The sequence below is a fragment of the Typha angustifolia genome, chromosome 11 (assembly GCF_048772165.1).
Source record: "Typha angustifolia cultivar Huaian chromosome 11, ASM4877216v1, whole genome shotgun sequence".
In the NCBI taxonomy this organism is placed as follows: Eukaryota; Viridiplantae; Streptophyta; class Magnoliopsida; order Poales; family Typhaceae; genus Typha; species Typha angustifolia.
This window is the reverse complement of record NC_133249.1, coordinates 15,675,055-15,691,865: the sequence shown is the minus strand read 5'-3', so window position 1 is coordinate 15,691,865 and position 16,811 is coordinate 15,675,055. Positions and strand designations below refer to the sequence as shown.

Genomic DNA, 16,811 nt, shown 5'->3' with positions numbered 1-16,811 from the left:
GAGAGAGAGAGAGAGAGAGAGAGAGATGGATTCTTGATAAAGTATTTGACTAATTTAAATCTACTAAATTTTTATATTATGTGTCTAATTTATTTTAAAAACTAAATACGATATTATATGAGTTAAAAAAATCGTTTGACATTAAAAAACTATCCAGTACGAACGAATATATATATATATATATATATATATATATATATATATATATATATTGAAATATAAAATATTTTTTCTCTAATTAAAAAAAAATTTATCTAGAAAATGCGAATTTTCAACTCACATGGTTGAGTGAAATAAGATATTAAAGAGTGTTAGGTAGTTTGGTCAAAGACGCTCGTGGTGGCTACCGTGGTCTGGACTTAGTTGCATGGCGATATGGCGGCGCGTCATCACTGCCTTTTTCTACACCACTTGAGTGGGAGTGCGATGCCCACGTACCCCTTGTCCTCTCTCTGAGTCTCTCTTTTTAATTTTTGCGTTCCGTTGGGGCATTTCGACGAACACTTTTGATAGCAATGGCAATGGCAATGGCAATGACACTAAAGGACTCCTTCCTCTGGCCAAAGAATCTTCCCTCGCTTCCCTCGTCTCGTTTCCGGAACGAACGAGGGGCCACGCGCCGCCTCGCTGTAAGGGCAGAAGCTGCCGCCTCGACTCGTCAGCGGCGGCCGCAGAACGTGGAAGGGGACTTCTTCGTTGGTAAGAAAGAAGAAAAGAAAAAGAAAAGAAATCCCTTCTTTTCCTTATTTCGTTGGGTTTCGAATAAGTTGATTTGGTTGTGATCTCTTGCAGATCACCGGTGTATTGATTGCGATACGTGCCGTTGGATGGCACCGGTAAGTAGGATTGGTTGGCTCCGTAGGTTTTAGTTGCAGATTGCAACTTAGAGCATCGCGTGATTACTTTTGCAGGAGATTTTTACGAGCGTTGATGGGAAATCAGCGGTAACCCGGCAGCCGAGCTCGGAGGAGGAAAAGATTAAGGCACTGCAGGTGATCTCCGTCGTTGTTAGTGGTAGTCTAGCACAAATTAACCTTTCTCGCAGTTGTCTTGCGTTGCTTAAGCTGATTGAGTGATAAGATGGGGTTTTCCTGAATACTCTCGGTTGATTTGAATATAATAATTCTTATCCTATTGCCATGTCTTCTCTAGGTCATGATTTACTAATCTTTCCCAATAATTAGTCACTGATAAACTAATAGAAGGCAGCCCAACAAACTTCACCTTGGTCCTGTGAAGTTTGAGGAAAGCCATAACTGAAGTTGTCATCTTTCTCCTTCCGTTGGACAATTTCCATGTCTAATGACCTATTTGGAGAGGTTTAAACTGCAAGAATAAGGTAGATTATGCCGCCAAGCAATGTGATAGCTCTTGTTGCGAGACTATTGTTGCTTGATTTTGCTTGCAGCGGGAATTGGTAACAAAACTTTTAGAGTTTGATGTCAGATTGGCAACAACCGCTGTAATTTGTAGCCTTCTCATATTTGAATTGTGCTCAAGCCGATCTCATATTGCTGGCAAAAGTCCTTTTATGATGACCTGCAGAAGGAAGCTTCTCTCTCCTCTGTCATTTCAGTGTAATAAGATGTGAATATGAGAAAACGTGAAGAAATTAGGATGGTGTATTGGTTTATCATTTACTAATTGAAACTTGAAGCCATGTGGCATTTCAGAAGGCCTCAGGAAATTAACTCCATGCACTACTTGCTGGGGTCTAAGAGTATTAACATTATTGGCGGTATAGATCTCCTTGATCTGTATTGAAGTTTAGATGAAATCTACAATACTCCTAGCTTCTGTAAGATGACATTGTACACAATTTGTTGTTTAAAGTAGGGATGATGATGCAACTATGTTCCAATAAAAAGTAATTGCCTAGTTACAGGTATAGCTCTCCTTATTTCTCATGGAAGTTTACATGAAATCTACAAATGCCTAGCTTGCGTAAGATGACCTTCTACATAATTTATTGTTTAAAGAAGTAAAGATGATGGTGCATCTACATTCTAATAGAAAGTAATTGTTCGTCTACAGGTTGTTGTAGGCTTTTCTTTTTCATTGAAATTTTATTCTTTTGCAGGCCTTGCTTTCCTGTCCTACAAGCTCAATACATACTGAAAAACCTACAAAGAAGATTTTAGAAGTGCAGAAGATGTTTCCTCTTCCCATAGATGAAATTGCACTTCCAGTATGCTCTTGTAATCTCAATTCTGTTTCATCACCATTAGACAATTACTTATTTGGATTCCCAGGTTTATGGATGTGCTGAAAAGTTATCTTTGTTATCAATTTAGTATCTGTATCTTCCTGCCAGAGAAGAGGATGGCAGCACTAAGTGCTGCTTATGCATGGATGTGCAGCCAATTTGCTGAATCCAATTTTAGTTAGTTGCCGTCCTGCAAACCACAGCTCTTGTTCCGAAATAGCAATTCAAAATATGGACTGCTTTTCTTCCCCTTCCTTCATTACTTTGCCACATCTCAGCTATTTTCTTTAATTCTAGTGAAAAAAAGGGATCTCAGAGAAAAGTTATACAATTCATCTCTGTGCGCTAAGCTGGTTATAGTGTTATGCACTTTCGGAATTCTTGGCTTGTATTTGTGTATAAGTATTCACTGATATTTCCTATGAACATGTATGCAGTCATGTTTATGCAGCAAATACATTTTTTTTTTCAACTTATATATTATTGTGATATCAGGGTGTTTATCATTGTGGTTACCATTCTGAGAGATCATTTGCAGCAACATCCTATCTTATCACTCACCCAGAAGGGAACATATTGGTTGATAGGTAAGTTATTAGGCCTTTATATAATATAGATTTCTATCCATCTACTATTATGGTTGAGTACTTGCAAATTCTGTGTGGTTTAGAATTTCTGAACAGCAATTAGAGAAAATAACTCAGTGGAGTCTTAGAAAGATACGAGGATTTGTTGTTGTCAAACTGGAACTGAAGATAGAAGTGGGAAATAAATGAACTTTATGATATCTATGACAAGGTAATAACTTTCAGTCATCTTCCTGATGGATTAGTCTTCCAAGTCTTTGTCATTTGACATCATAGTAGTTAAGTTTATTATAATAAGGGTGAGGAAAAGTGTCAAATTTCAAATTCCAGGCGCTCTTTTAAGACCTGGAACTCAATAAATGTTAGTGCTTCAAAATTCAGAATGAGTAGGATTTTCATTAAAAGACAGCCACTTTGGTTCCACTTTATCAAATGAGATAGTCACTCCTGAATAAAATGCTATACCGTTAGTCAGTAAAATAGCAACCACCATGGCTGTCAGACTTATAGTTTCATACCCCTTATAAAACTAAAAGGTTAGTAGTATAATAAAGAAATTACATTATGAGGCATTGAGGTCAGAAAAAGTATCCAACTCCAAAAATTACATATTCTCAGATGCAATTATCTTATTTATTTTTATTTTCAAATGTGGCAACATGTGAATTGAGAAAAAAAAAGATTGTTAAGGGTTTTTTGTAGTTTGTAAAATCTGCATCTATCTCAACAGGGCATTTTCTGGTTTTCAATTGCTGATACTGGAATTAAGTTAAGAAGTTAAAATCTTGAAACAATCTCTTTACCAGATTTATTCGGCTCATAATGATCCATAGTTTTGCAGTCCAAGATATACAGAGAAGTTGGCACGTAATATTGAGATGCTTGGGGGAGTCCGCTACATGTTTCTGACTCACAAGTATGATAAAGGAACTGAAGTTTTGTTTTCTTCACATGATACTTATTTCCTTTTGTTGCTGGAAAAGTATCTGACCAGTTTCACCAACAGGGATGACATTGGAGATCATGAGAAGTGGTCCAAGCGGCTAAAATGTGAGAGGATTCTCCATTCTGGAGATGTATGAGTCCATACTTTACGATATAATACATCTTTTTCCTTTCAAATATTTTAATCAAGAAAGCAGGTGAGTTGCTAACATGGAGAGAAAATGTTGATAATAATGTATTTAGGTTGACAGGGATATACACTATTTGAAGATAAAGAAGAATTCTGATGGAGCTCTTGAGAGAAGAAGAAAAGAACACCAAAAGTAGAAATTCTTGAGCAAGGAATTTTATAGGATAGTAAGATTCTTAGAAGTTGCCAATGGTGCATCACTTAAACCTTCTCCGAACTGTATGGGTTTGACTTGAGCATAAGGTTGAGAAAGTTCCGGGCAAGACTTTAGAATTATTTTTAACCATCTGAGTTTACCAATTCAAGCCCAAGTATTGCCAGAGGCTAACATAGGCTTGACATACAAATTAGAAGGTTAGATTGGGAGATGTTTTATTAAGTACTGTACTGTACTTGTACAGGCATGCACAAGTTTTCACAGTATGCTCATAAATTTCCAATTCTTGCATATGATGAAACCGAAACCATTTTGTGTGGATTGCGTATATTTTTACTTATGGATGGTTGACAAGCCGTAATCTTTTCTAATGATTTAAATGTCTGAATTAATATTGTCCTTGTTGTGCATTGTTATAGGTAGAGGATTCTACTGAAGAAGTTGAGATGAAACTATATGGGGATGGCCCGTGGAGCATTGGAACTGAATTTAAGCTCATTCATACTCCAGGCCATACTGAAGTAAGAATACTGGAAAATGTTTTTGTATGTTTTATGAAGATTGCAATGAAATTTCATCACCCACACAGTAGAAGGATCTAAATGAATTTATGTGACTAATAAAGAAGAAAATAATAAAGAAAACAGAAAGGCATAACAATGAGTGAAATTTAGGAGTCGCTCATTTTGTGATCATGATGTGCTTTTTTAACATAGTTCATTTGTTAGCTGAGCCACTTTAATCTTGGTGATGCCAGTGTATTAAGTTTGTAATTGCATTATGCTTAGTAAATAAACCCAAGTGGAGGAGCTGCACTAGATTAGCTGCAATTGCCTGCGCATTGCACATACCATGTCTGCCATGTTCACTATCATACTTTTCAATCATACAATAAACGATATTCTCTTGAATAATGTTTCGTTAAGTTTGCCAGAGAAAGCTGCAGTCAATTCTCAATTAAGTGCTGAAAGTAACTTGAGGCTATTACTCTATTCAGCTCAAACAAGTGATGAGTGAATGCGAATGGAAAAAGAGAAGTTATGAAACTGCTAAAACATTGGCTGAACTTTTTTTCAGAGGCAGGATGCATAATATCCAAACTAGGAAAATTAGCAGCTAGACATGTAGGCAAAGAGTCCAGAATTAAAGAACGTGATGTATGAATTGTAGAATCTGCATACAGGAGTAGGTAATTGCAAGAGGAGATATTATAGAAAAATTTACGGCTTTAGTTCTGCAAAATTAGTTGTTCCTTGTGCAAAGTTTTTACCAAGTAGGAACTCTTAGGAGACTAGTGCCAGGGAAGAATATGCAAATATGCATATTTTAATATATCAAGAACAAATTTTCATGTCTTTACGATTTACTCTTCATTGTTTTTTAGCTAAACTTGCTTGAGCCTGTAGGGTTCTCCCTCATTTGACCCTTTGAATCTTTAGTTGTCTAATGGATTTGCTAGACCATCAGTGTCATCATCCTGCAATCCTTTTTCAGAAAACTGGGGGTCTATGACAAGTTTCCAACGGATTTGACATGTTTTCAATTGGTTGTCTACCCAGTCATCTTAAATTGTCTAATTTCTGGACTGTAAGAACAGAATTTATTTCCCATCTTGATTCTTATTTATGCTATTTGTGCAGGGTTCAGTATGCTTGTATTATGAGCGACTAAAAGTCCTTTTCACTGGAGACCATCTTGCCAAATCCGATGAATCTGATGATCTATGTTTTTCTCTGATATATAACCATCAATCAGGTACTCATCCTAGTATCCGACTGGTCTTATACTGTGCACTGAGATCCATACATTCTCTTAAACTTTCTTACTTTCTTTGCAGTTAGCCTGCAAATGGACAGTATTAAGGAGTTATTAGACCTGAACTTTGAGTGGATTCTACCTGGTGGGTGTACTCTTCCAATATTGATCTTCTGTTGTTTGCTTTTATTACGAAGGGGATCTATCCTTGTAAAATATAGCTAGTTACACATGATAGTCCATCCAACGTTGCTTAAGTCTTTCATACAAGTCCATCTGCTAACCTGAAGTAATATTCCAGGACATGGTCGGCGAATCAGGTTTGCCAACAACCAAGAGAAGAATTCAGCTATAGAAGCATGTCTGGCCAGCAACCAGCATTTGTATGTCTAAGATGAGATGAGTGCTAGTATGCACAATATACTATATTCGTATAGTTATGAATGAAATAAAAATGGCAACAGAAAGCTAGGAATACGTGCCCCATTTTCAGTTGCAGCAGTTCACAAGCACGTAATGCGTCAGCGGTACTGTTTTAGCTTTAGATGCTTGAGCTTACATTTGCAGATCATATTATCTTTAGCGATATTTTGGTCGTATCTTGGTCACTACTGTTAATTTGGCGCTCTGGCATTGCATATGTATATCTTCAATGCAAGTAATCTCTATCCCATTACCTGCAGACGGTTTCTATTCAGAATAAATCTACTTTAAATCTAGAGTAGCATGTCTTCTTGACATTATTTTTTCCTTCTTCCAACGCGATATCATTCGCAATGTCGCGTCATCCAAGAGTTTTCTTGCTTCAAAGTTTTGTCTTCGTACAGCATAAAGCGACTGTGTAAGCGAGCTCTAGCATCACATCTTTTGAATAAAATCTCAGCTGGAAAAGGAAATCCAATAAGTGATAAGCTGCCCAGCAATACTTGACCTTCATATCTAACTTTGCGATCTAAAAAATTTATTTAACGGACAAAGAAGTTAAAAGAGCTTCCCAGGCAGAAAGTAGGAGCGGCATAAAAAATTAATAAGCTCTTTTCTTCATATTTTCTGGAAGTTCTGACCCAGACAAATCCAGATGTTTTGAATATGATCAGGCATAGAAATGAAAATGCATTGCAACATTATAGGCGCCATGATCTTGGAGGAATCAAGCGGAAGTAATAGCCGGTAGCAGGCCGTTGTGCCTAAGTAATGGTTCTGGTGAAGGTTCTCTTCCTCGGAATGCAACAAATACCTGCCATTAGTATAAAAAAACGAGAGAACCAAACCTGTTACTTGTTACTCGTTAAAATAGATTACCATATATAGCAAAATGAAGAGCAAGTTTTAACGGTATTTTCAGACGTATAAGACTACTGTGAGAACAAAATGCCGAGGACCACTCAATACTCAGCTGGTTAGCAAATGATACGACTTGCAAATCTCATTATGACTCATGCTAATACAAGAGATCAGAGTTTGTGATGCTCAGAGGTTCAAGAAACAGGTGGAATTAAAATATATTGTGAAATCTCCTTTTAAGCAGCAATTGTGGTGCAAATTGCAAGTTTATTTATCAAAAAGAGGCAGTATATCCTAGGCACAATAACTAATTGAACATTTCAAACTATGCAGTTGATTAGTCCAGGGCACCGGACTGACTACATGGCACCTAAGGTCTTCTATCTATCCTGAAAAACCTCTCTTATCCACCAGTGGGAGTGTAGTTGTACACAGTTTGTAATTGTATCTGCGCTCGTATCTATTGGATCAATAAATCCAAATTGGAGCATGCTTACAAGTTATTCCCATTTCACTTATTCTTCCCCTCCAATTTCTCTAATTAAGTTCCTAAATTACCTCCAATTTCTCTTTCCCACATGGGAATAGATATTAGCAAGCCTAAGGAAAAGCAATAACAGGCCGTTGTTACTAACTTCCATATAGTCCATCTAAGTACTAGTCTTATTTCAGTCTCTCATTAACCACAATCCGGCTAGCTACTTTTGCAAGGAAGAAATAAATTCTGACCACTGTAACTATCTCCCTTTCAAATCCATTTCCATGTCTGTGAATATACCAAAGGATCCTCTCAGTTGAAAAAGATCAAACTGTAAAATGCAGATATCCACTAACTGGCCATAAAATTACTGAATTACATGCATTCCAGTCTGCATATTGCCAAATTTTGCTCTTCCAACAAAATTAAAACCATTTTTTAAAGGCCTGAGGTCAATTTGGCAGCTGGCTTTTGAAAAGAGTCTCAATCCTTTGCTTGGGCCTGAGAGTAGCACTAATAAATAATATCCAACCAATATTGAGCTGCTGTGCAAGTTGGCTGCCAGAAATCGCTTTGGGTTAATGACCTTAGACCATCCAGAACCAAGAATATGTATCTATGAAATTTTCTACTTTGATAAAAACTCCACCCTCGGTTCTACATATTTATTCACCACGATGATAAGGAATATATATGGAACTGATTCTTATCAGGAAAATCCATAAGGACTTATCTAGGCAGACTTTGGCTTAGGGTGATTAGGTTCAATTCCTGAGATAATAGACATCCATAAAAATGTATAATTCCCACATTGCATCCCTAATGTAGACAACAATAATTCAGTTATACACTGAGGCCCATTTGGATTTCGGAGGAAGTTGTGTATGGAAAACAGTAGAAGTATTATAGTATTTACAAAGTTTAAAGCTAAACCTACTAAAATGATGAGAACTAACCTCAAGTGGTGATTGTCCACCTCCAAGTGCAAGAATTGTTTCCCGAAATCGGTGACCAGTTTCAATGATTGCCTGTCACAGAAAAGATCAGCCATCAGTTATCCCGATGTACCATTAAGGACCATATCACCTACATCAATCACTTCTAATTTGCTCATCCCTCAGAGTGTTCTATGAGATAATCTATTAATTCTGCAACACTCACATTTTCCCTATCATCTTTGGGTGCTGATAACTATGGCAGAAAAGTAAATCAATACCTTATCATCATCTAAACCAGCATCCTCAAATGCTGAGAAAGCATCGGCTGACAACACCTCTGCCCACTGTAAAATAATAAAGCAAAATGAGTCTTGCATACAAAAATATTGTTCAAATTACATTCTTGTAAGACCATATTTTAATATGAAAAAAAAATAGCATGTCAATATCAAAAGATCAGCGTGATGAAGAATCGACCCTAAATTTTTAATGTTCTTAACTAGCAATTATGGCATTTTGATTTCTGTCATTGTACAAATTATCTAGGGAACTCCTCAGGATAGAGGTTCATTAAAAACAGTCCATTAATGATCTGTTATGCTAAATCTTTGTGCTATAATAGTTAGTTAAAATGATGTACCTTGTAGCTGTAGTATCCTGCAGCATACCCACCTATAAGCAGACCATGGAAATGAAACCATGTTATTGCTGTACGAGCTGAATAGATAAGGAATAAAAAGTGAATCTACAAACGTAAAGTATAAACAAACCTGCAAATATATGACTAAAACTGCAAAGAAATCTGTCCTCTGGCAGAGGAGGAATAACTTGGGTCTTTTCCCCAACGTTTCGATCAATATCAGATATGGATAAAGTTCCACCAGGGACATACTTTGTATGCAGCTCTAAATCTACACTAGCAAATCGTATCTGCAGAAGAAAGTGCATCGATGTTCTTTATTGATTATATGAAACATGATTGAAATAAGAACTGAGCAAAACATTGTCAGAGATGAAAAAAATTCATGGGATTCCAGCATTGCCCATCCAAAAACATAGATTTTAGTGTACATCCAACCATCAAGGCACTGTACATAAATGCAAATAGAAATAAAAGGAAAGAAACAAAAAATGCTACTACATTGAAAGATTAACTCCAAATTTTGTACTAGCAATAAGAAAGGTATTCTAACAAAATAATTATATAAATAAGCTAAAGAAGTACAAAACATTACTGACCTGACGAAGACTCAAAGAACCAGCACGAAAAGTTTTTGCAGCAAGAAGTTTCAGATATACTTCTTCAGGAAGAGATTCACCGGTTTCATAGTGTTTTGCAATTCTCAAAAGAGTATCCCTGACACAGATAAAATTGAATCATTGATAAAAGATATTTCAACATATCTAATTATTTGGTAGTGCATCGAGTCCGATTTGGGTGAGTTATAAGTGGTTTTGGCTCAAGCTGTTACACAAAATACTATGTTGGCCTAGGGTTGCAACATAACAAGACAAAGTCAAATTGATTATTAGAGAAGGCTTCAAGAACTGACTGAATGCATTTTAGCATAGAAAATAAACCAGAACATAGTTGATCAAAACTAGGGGTGTCAAAATAAACGAGCGGTTCAGGCTTAGCTCGACCTCAGCTCCGCTTGGTTTGAGCTGAGCTAAGCCTAAATTTGAGGTTTGAAATTAATTTCGAGCCAAGCCTAAGTCTAAGCCGACTTGATAAGATATATATATATATATATGCTCTTTTGACCTTTACTCATCATTTTCATTCAACACATGAACCCTCTTAAATACTGACAGACTCTTAAATATGACTACTCCATTACTCATTTTCTCTTCTGTCAATCACAAATTCCCAAACATCACTTAACCCTCTTCCATTAACCGTTGGTTACTCCATTACTCCCAAACACCATTACTCCTTTTCTCTTCAAATAACCGAGTAACCAATGGGGAAAGCAATGATTCAAGAAAAAAAAATAGTAGTTCTTTCTCTTGGTGCGTGGTCCCCCCTCCCACAACCAGCTCCTCCAACGGCATCCTCCTCCATCTGCAAGTCACCGCCTCTTCCTTCGTCAGTCTCCTCTTCCAACTCCAACCTCCTCCGTCGGCCTCCTCATCCTCCTCCATTGCCAAGCCGTTGCCGCCTAAACTTCTTTCGGCAAGCCGTCATCCCCATCGCCGCTGTCTCCTCCTCTAATCAAGCTCGGGTTCGGCTTGGATTTGGCTCAGGCTCGACTCGAGTTGAGCTGAACCAAACCTAAACATCAAACTAGAGTTCGAAACTAATTCCAAGTCGAGCCTAAGCTAGAGCCTAACTCGCTCTCATTTACATCCTTCATCAAAACTTCACTTGAACTACTGATTCTCATGCCCTAGTGCAGCAGACAAATATTAATTCATAAAATCAATTAGGAATTTCAACACAAAATGATTGTAGTCTGTTTAATTGAATAATATCTAGTTGTATAGCAATAGTAACCACTGCATTGAAAAGCGGCTATGGTGCGGCCACCCATTGGCGGCCAGACCGCTTAGGTGAACTTGGCGGGCTGAGGATTGACTCAAGGATTTTACAGAGCATAATCAAGTATCTTAATGCTACATCATGCAAACTCATTGATCCTGCAGATGGGTTGAGAGTTGCAGATTTGTTGAAAGTCGTTTGGCCATATTTCACAAAGAACATGCACTTCCAGCCTTCAATAATGAAACTATCTCCTAAAGGAATTAAATCTGCCAATATCTTATAGATGCAGGGAGGAATAGACTGAGAAACTATTGGGATTTCCACAGATGTCCTTCAGATAGCCAGACCCAGAGAACAAATGGTAAAATGGGAGTAAAGATTGATTGATATTGTTACTAAGATTGTCATCATAAGCACAAGAAAACTTAAGAATAACAAAAAATATAAGAGGTATTACCTATGATAGCACCAATTTTCCATGAACTGAGAAGGTAGTTCAACAGCATCCCACTCTATCCCCCGAATTCCAGCTACAAGCCCTTCATCTTGTTTAGTAAGCATATGCTGAAGTGCATGACCAAATTCGTGGAATACAGTTTCAACCTATTGGAAATAGTTAAAAGTTCAAATCATCACAATATATTAATATCTAAGTAACCATAAATTTTAAGTTGAAGATAATTGATTTTCACAGAGTGCAGATAATCTGCATATATTTGACAACAGGATATGGTTTTCAATTTCTATACTGACACAAAAGAACCACTGCCAATTTCTTAATCGACATTTCAATATCAGTTGCAAATAATGAGAAGTTTGAGACACCATTACCTCACGGAAAGTCATCAGACTAGGTTTATCACCAACTGGAGGTGTTTGATTACACACCATATGGGCAATAGGCAACCTAACAGGGCCTTTACGTGCAAGTACACGACTACGAGAAAACACCTCATCCATCCAAGCACCGCCACGTTTTTCAGAAGGTCTGGAATAAGGATCAAAATAGAAGTATGCAACTGGACTACCAGAGGAATCTTTCACACAATAAAATCTGACATCATTATTCCAAACCTGGAGAAAATATAATTGCAGTATCATGTTATAGGTTTATAGCAAGCATAAGAATTTCCATCATAGTAAAAAAGAAGAGGAAGGACCTTACCGGGGCGAGTCCATCAGCTGGTTCAATGTTGATATTAAAAAGCTTTTTTGCAAGACTAAAAAGGCCATCCATAACCTTGGGTAGTGCAAAATAAGGACGTAATTCTTCCTACAAAAGAAAGAACACTAATCAACCTTTTATGAATTGTTATATACACCTCTATACTGAAAAAAAATTATCCTTATGTAGGAAATAAACCAAGTTCATTCTCGGAAAATATCAACACCATATTTCAACACAATTGACATAAAAAACATGTGTAACTTTGAGAACGAAAGAGAGAGAAGCCAAATTTTGAAAGAATATTAAAGCACCATGTTAGATAAAACAGTAGGAACATGGAAATTCAATAATATAAGCAACAGTCCTCACTGAACAGGAGCAATACTTAACAGCAGATAGTGGAAAGAATTGTTTCAAATGTGCCAACAATGCAAGCATAGACAGATAGAGCAAACAGAAACCTCATTTATGTCATATTTAGACTCCCGCAGCCTTTCACTCCAGAAATTAATGTCCCAGTGAGTTAGTTCATTGGCTTCTAGAGCACCGGAATCTTTAGCAAATGTTCTGAGATCTTCCATATCTACATGCATCAACAGATAACAGCTGAACAAGCTTAGTGAAGAAGATTAACTACCAAAAATGTAAACAATTGAGTGATTGACAATTACTCAAAAGCATTAAACAAGTTAGATCTATGCATTAGAAGAATCAGAAAATGGACAGGTACTGATAAAAGCAAGTGAATTTGTCCTCCTACATAAAATCTGGATACAAAAATTAAAAGAATAGGATAACTGACTGCATCTCAAGAGAAAAAAGTGTATCATCAGGCCATTTCACATCCTCTTACTAAAATCTCAGCAACTTCAGAAATGTAATGTAAAGAACAAGCAAAGAAATAGTTTAACTCTAGAGAACAAGCTAATAGCATATGTTATTAGGAAAACACTCAAATTAGTAATTAGAAGGGAATCAGACTGCACAAAATGTGAACTTAGAGGAAAAAAGAAAGAAAAAAGAAAAAGAAAAAGAAAATAGAAATGATGAAGTGCAAGCAATATAAAATGCTTACATGAGTATAACATAATAATCTTTTTCTTAATTGTTCTTAAATTGCAAGAAATATAAAATGCAAGATGATAACCTTGAACTGCATGATCCCAGGAAGCACTACGTAGCTTCTCAAGAAGCTCTTCTGCTCGATCAACTGATGCCATTTTCAGTGCCATACTTACCTTCAAATATAATTCCGCTTTAGTAAGGGCAAATTAACAAGGCCCCACCTTCTTTTCGGCCTTGCATTTTAAACAAAAGTGGATGAGTATATAGATACCATACCTCTGCATAGTTATTATAGCCAAGAAGTTTAGCCTTCTCCAACCTTAGCTTAAGAATTTGACCAATAATAGGAGTGTTATCAAGATTGCCACTAGAAGCACGGCTTACATAAGCACGATAAATTTCTTCACGCAGAGATCGGTTTCGTGCATGTTGCATGACAGGAAGAAAGCTTGGTGCATCTAGTGTGATCACCCAAGGCCCATTTTCAGCAGAAGCATTCTCATGTCCCTAATGATATTGGCAGTGCAAAACAAAAAAACACATTAAAAATAGAAGAAAGTAACACAGCATCTGTGGTAAATGGCAACAAAGATAATAAAAGCTGACATATTATACTTCTAACTGGAGATACCTTTGATAAAGCCGTTTGTGCTGCTAGACCAAGTGCTGTAGAAGGTAAACCATCAATTTCTTTCTTATCAGTTATTAATTTCTCAAATCTTTTTGTAGCATCCAAGACGTTTTCACTGAACTTCTGTGATAGCTTTTCAAGCTCCTGAAAGTATTTTAATAAAATAGCTAAGAAATAACAAAGCCATGAAGAAAGGGCAATATCAATAGAAATGCTGGTCTAACAATAGATTCAACTTTAGAACAACCCATGTTAAATTAGTTTCAGAAGTGTAGGCTGCTGAAAATTTTACAAAATAATTCCTTCACCAATTAGTCTTTTTACTAGTGCTAAAAATGTGTTAATTTAAATATCATACAATCCAGCTGAATATTGAATTAAGATAGGCTTATTAGATCAAATACAAATTGCCTTCAACAGAAAACATGACATCTGCTTTCAAAGTTCCAATGAACTTATAGATGGACATGTTGAGAGCTTCCCTATCAAGATATCATGCATGAGTACTGAATTAACCAATCACGATTAACATAGATATAACTATATAAGTATCAATATCAAATAGGAGCTTCTTGGTTGCCCAATAAATCCTCAGTTTGCTCGGACGTCTATATACAATTTAAATTTAAATGGACCATAAGAACAAGTTAAGCTGCCTTATACTCAAGAGTTCTTTCCAACATCAAGTCGAATAAGACAAATAAAGATAACTAGCCTAGTCAACTCTATTACCAAACAAATTCTATGCATTATTCAGATGTTAATTCACCTAAATTTCAGCAATTTAAAAGATTCCTTTTTCCCCTTAGCAATCTTTCTTCTCCAATCCAAATCAACTGATAAAGCAACTAAATACATATTAAAAGAAGGCGCAAAAAAACAATCTGAATATGAAAGGGATTAACTTGCATGGATACAACAGTATCACAGAAAATTTCAACAGAGAGACAAAGAATATAACCTCATAATGGAATATCTGAAATGATAAATGATTACTTGGAAAATGTATCTAACATGTAATGAACATTACATGTAAAAGGATGTAAAGAAAAGCTCATAACCAAGCTTACACTTTCTGAATACTAGGAATAGTTCTTTCTATAATTCCTGTCTCTTAGCTCTTTTCTAGTGCAGAGATAATGGAGTGATTTAATCTAAAAACCAAGAGTTATGCCAAGATTTTAAACCTAGTCTATATAGAGGAAAGTTAGAGATTCATAGACAATCAACTTATAAGCCTATAAAAGCAATCACAGTTATGAAATGTACTTGTTCAATCTCATTAAACTTTTCTCTCTGTTCATCCTCAAGAGCCACACCATTGAGAATAGCTTCCTTAATCTGACCTGCAAAGGTGGAATATAAAATATAAGGAAACATTGCACATATTTCCTTTTCTGTTTCAATCAATCAGAAGAAAAGAAGATAAGAGAGTAGATATGTTGACAATGATGGTACAATTATATGGTTGAGAGGTGACACCATTCCTCAATCAACAATAAGTTGGGAAAACATCTGAGAGATATGGTTCCAATTCCTCTCTGGTAACACTTGCACCACAACAACCACCAGATTCAAGCCATGACAGATTTTTGCTTGGCGACGCATATATTTATATTTTTCACCGTTCAGCTCTAGAGACACCATCCTTGCTTGTCTGTTCTGCCTATTGTCTAGCAAGTTCGGAAAAAAAAAAAAAACCTCCTTCCTCTACAATGCACTCTATGGTCTATTACTCCATTTTGACATGTATGACTTCTGGCAGAAAGTTACCTCAGAACATCGTCTTGCACTCTTATAAAGTACAACATTGAGTCGAAGAAGTTTTCTAAACCATATGTACATCAGAGAATAATTACCATCTACTATACGCTTTTGAGCATCGTTAAGGCTTTCCCATGATGAAGAGTTCCTTATAGTCTTGAAAGCTTCGTAAATGGGTTTGCTTTGTCCCAACCTCAATTGAAATTTGACTTTCTCGGGCTGTTAAAAACGCAAATTTCACATAATCATTGAAACAAACCCTAACGCATAGCAATAGGCAGTGAGAACCTTCTTAGGAATAGGCTACCTGAATTTCTTCTATGGCGGCACGAAGCTCAGGAGAATCTTTAACAGCCTTGAGATGGTTTACAATCCCCCACACGACGTACAGCCGATCCATGATCCGCTCTAGCGGCTCCACCAGCTTCGGCCATGTCGGCTCCACGGTCCTCTCCAGCTCCACCAGATCATTCTCCTACACAAGCCCCACTAACCGTCAGAAACCGAAACCCTAACCCCCTAGGTCGCCCGCGGCCGTGGAGAACACTAGTGGACTCACCAGTATTCGCAGCAGCTCCCGGATCCCGGGCCGGACGTGCTCCGCCTGGACGACGTCGAAGGGAGGGAAATCGAAGTCTTGGAGGAGCGGGTTCGTATCTCCCGACGCCATGGATGAGAGGGGAGCTGCGCAGGAGGAGGACGATGAGGCAGAGATGGGAGTGGTGGTGGATTTGGGGTAGCGAGGTAAGAGGCAGAAGGAGGAGAGAGGGCAAAAGGAGGGCTTGGATTTGGATCTGGGTTTGGGAAGAGCGGAACAAGAAGAGTAATGGAGAGGAAGCGAGCGAGCGAGAGGCAGGCGCGTGATGGTGAACATGTCGACGGCTATAATAACGCGGAGCGCGACGATGCCGAGGCGAGCCCGGTGCGGGAAATGGCGGGCCATCATCATCTTCTATTGCCTATTGGTGCATTCGCGTTCCGGATTAAGTTAACATGTGGTCGTAGCCCGCTTATTTTTTTTCCACACTCCCTCATTGTTAACTATTTGATCTCAATTCTGATGCGATAAAAGGAGTATTGTGAAAATGATAGCCTCTTCTATTTATCCATTTCATGACCTTCATATATTTTGGATTCGGCCTGAGCCCAAAAGCCCGG

The 16,811-nt window shown here is 37.3% G+C and overlaps 2 protein-coding genes across 2 annotated transcripts; one reads left to right on the top strand and one right to left on the bottom strand.

The window, feature by feature from the left end:
* The first annotated feature begins 367 nt into the window (after positions 1–367).
* On the top strand, positions 368–6,559 carry LOC140769600 (uncharacterized). Its single transcript, XM_073110359.1, has 11 exons — positions 368–699; positions 793–836; positions 912–992; positions 2,081–2,188; positions 2,702–2,793; positions 3,635–3,709; positions 3,800–3,869; positions 4,505–4,606; positions 5,726–5,840; positions 5,923–5,985; positions 6,142–6,559. Exons 1-11 carry the CDS (start codon positions 516–518, stop codon positions 6,231–6,233), a joined length of 1,026 nt encoding a protein of 341 aa, XP_072966460.1. The 5' UTR covers positions 368–515; the 3' UTR covers positions 6,234–6,559.
* A 278-nt stretch (positions 6,560–6,837) lies between these two features.
* On the bottom strand, positions 6,838–16,634 carry LOC140769599 (probable cytosolic oligopeptidase A). The gene is made up of 17 exons (XM_073110358.1): positions 16,213–16,634; positions 15,961–16,128; positions 15,749–15,872; positions 15,159–15,235; positions 13,890–14,033; positions 13,535–13,765; positions 13,341–13,431; positions 12,655–12,776; positions 12,191–12,298; positions 11,857–12,099; positions 11,483–11,628; positions 9,780–9,897; positions 9,311–9,470; positions 9,181–9,212; positions 8,819–8,884; positions 8,559–8,630; positions 6,838–7,077 (listed from the first exon to the last, which is right to left on the bottom strand). The coding sequence occupies exons 1-17, from the start codon at positions 16,600–16,602 to the stop codon at positions 6,991–6,993; spliced, it is 2,379 nt and encodes a 792-aa protein (XP_072966459.1). The 5' UTR covers positions 16,603–16,634; the 3' UTR covers positions 6,838–6,990.
* Positions 16,635–16,811: the final 177 nt, after the last annotated feature.

Coding starts and splice junctions, on each gene's coding strand:
- LOC140769600 (XM_073110359.1), top strand. CDS start 516: ATGGCAATGGCAATGGCAATGACACTAAAGGACTCCTTCCTCTGGCCA. Junction 700..792: donor GGAAGGGGACTTCTTCGTTG/GTAAGAAAGAAG, acceptor GATCTCTTGCAG/ATCACCGGTGTATTGATTGC. Junction 5,986..6,141: donor CTTTGAGTGGATTCTACCTG/GTGGGTGTACTC, acceptor GTAATATTCCAG/GACATGGTCGGCGAATCAGG.
- LOC140769599 (XM_073110358.1), bottom strand. CDS start 16,602: ATGATGATGGCCCGCCATTTCCCGCACCGGGCTCGCCTCGGCATCGTC. Junction 14,034..15,158: donor AGTTTAATGAGATTGAACAA/GTACATTTCATA, acceptor AAATACTTTCAG/GAGCTTGAAAAGCTATCACA. Junction 11,629..11,856: donor GTCTGATGACTTTCCGTGAG/GTAATGGTGTCT, acceptor TATTTCCAATAG/GTTGAAACTGTATTCCACGA.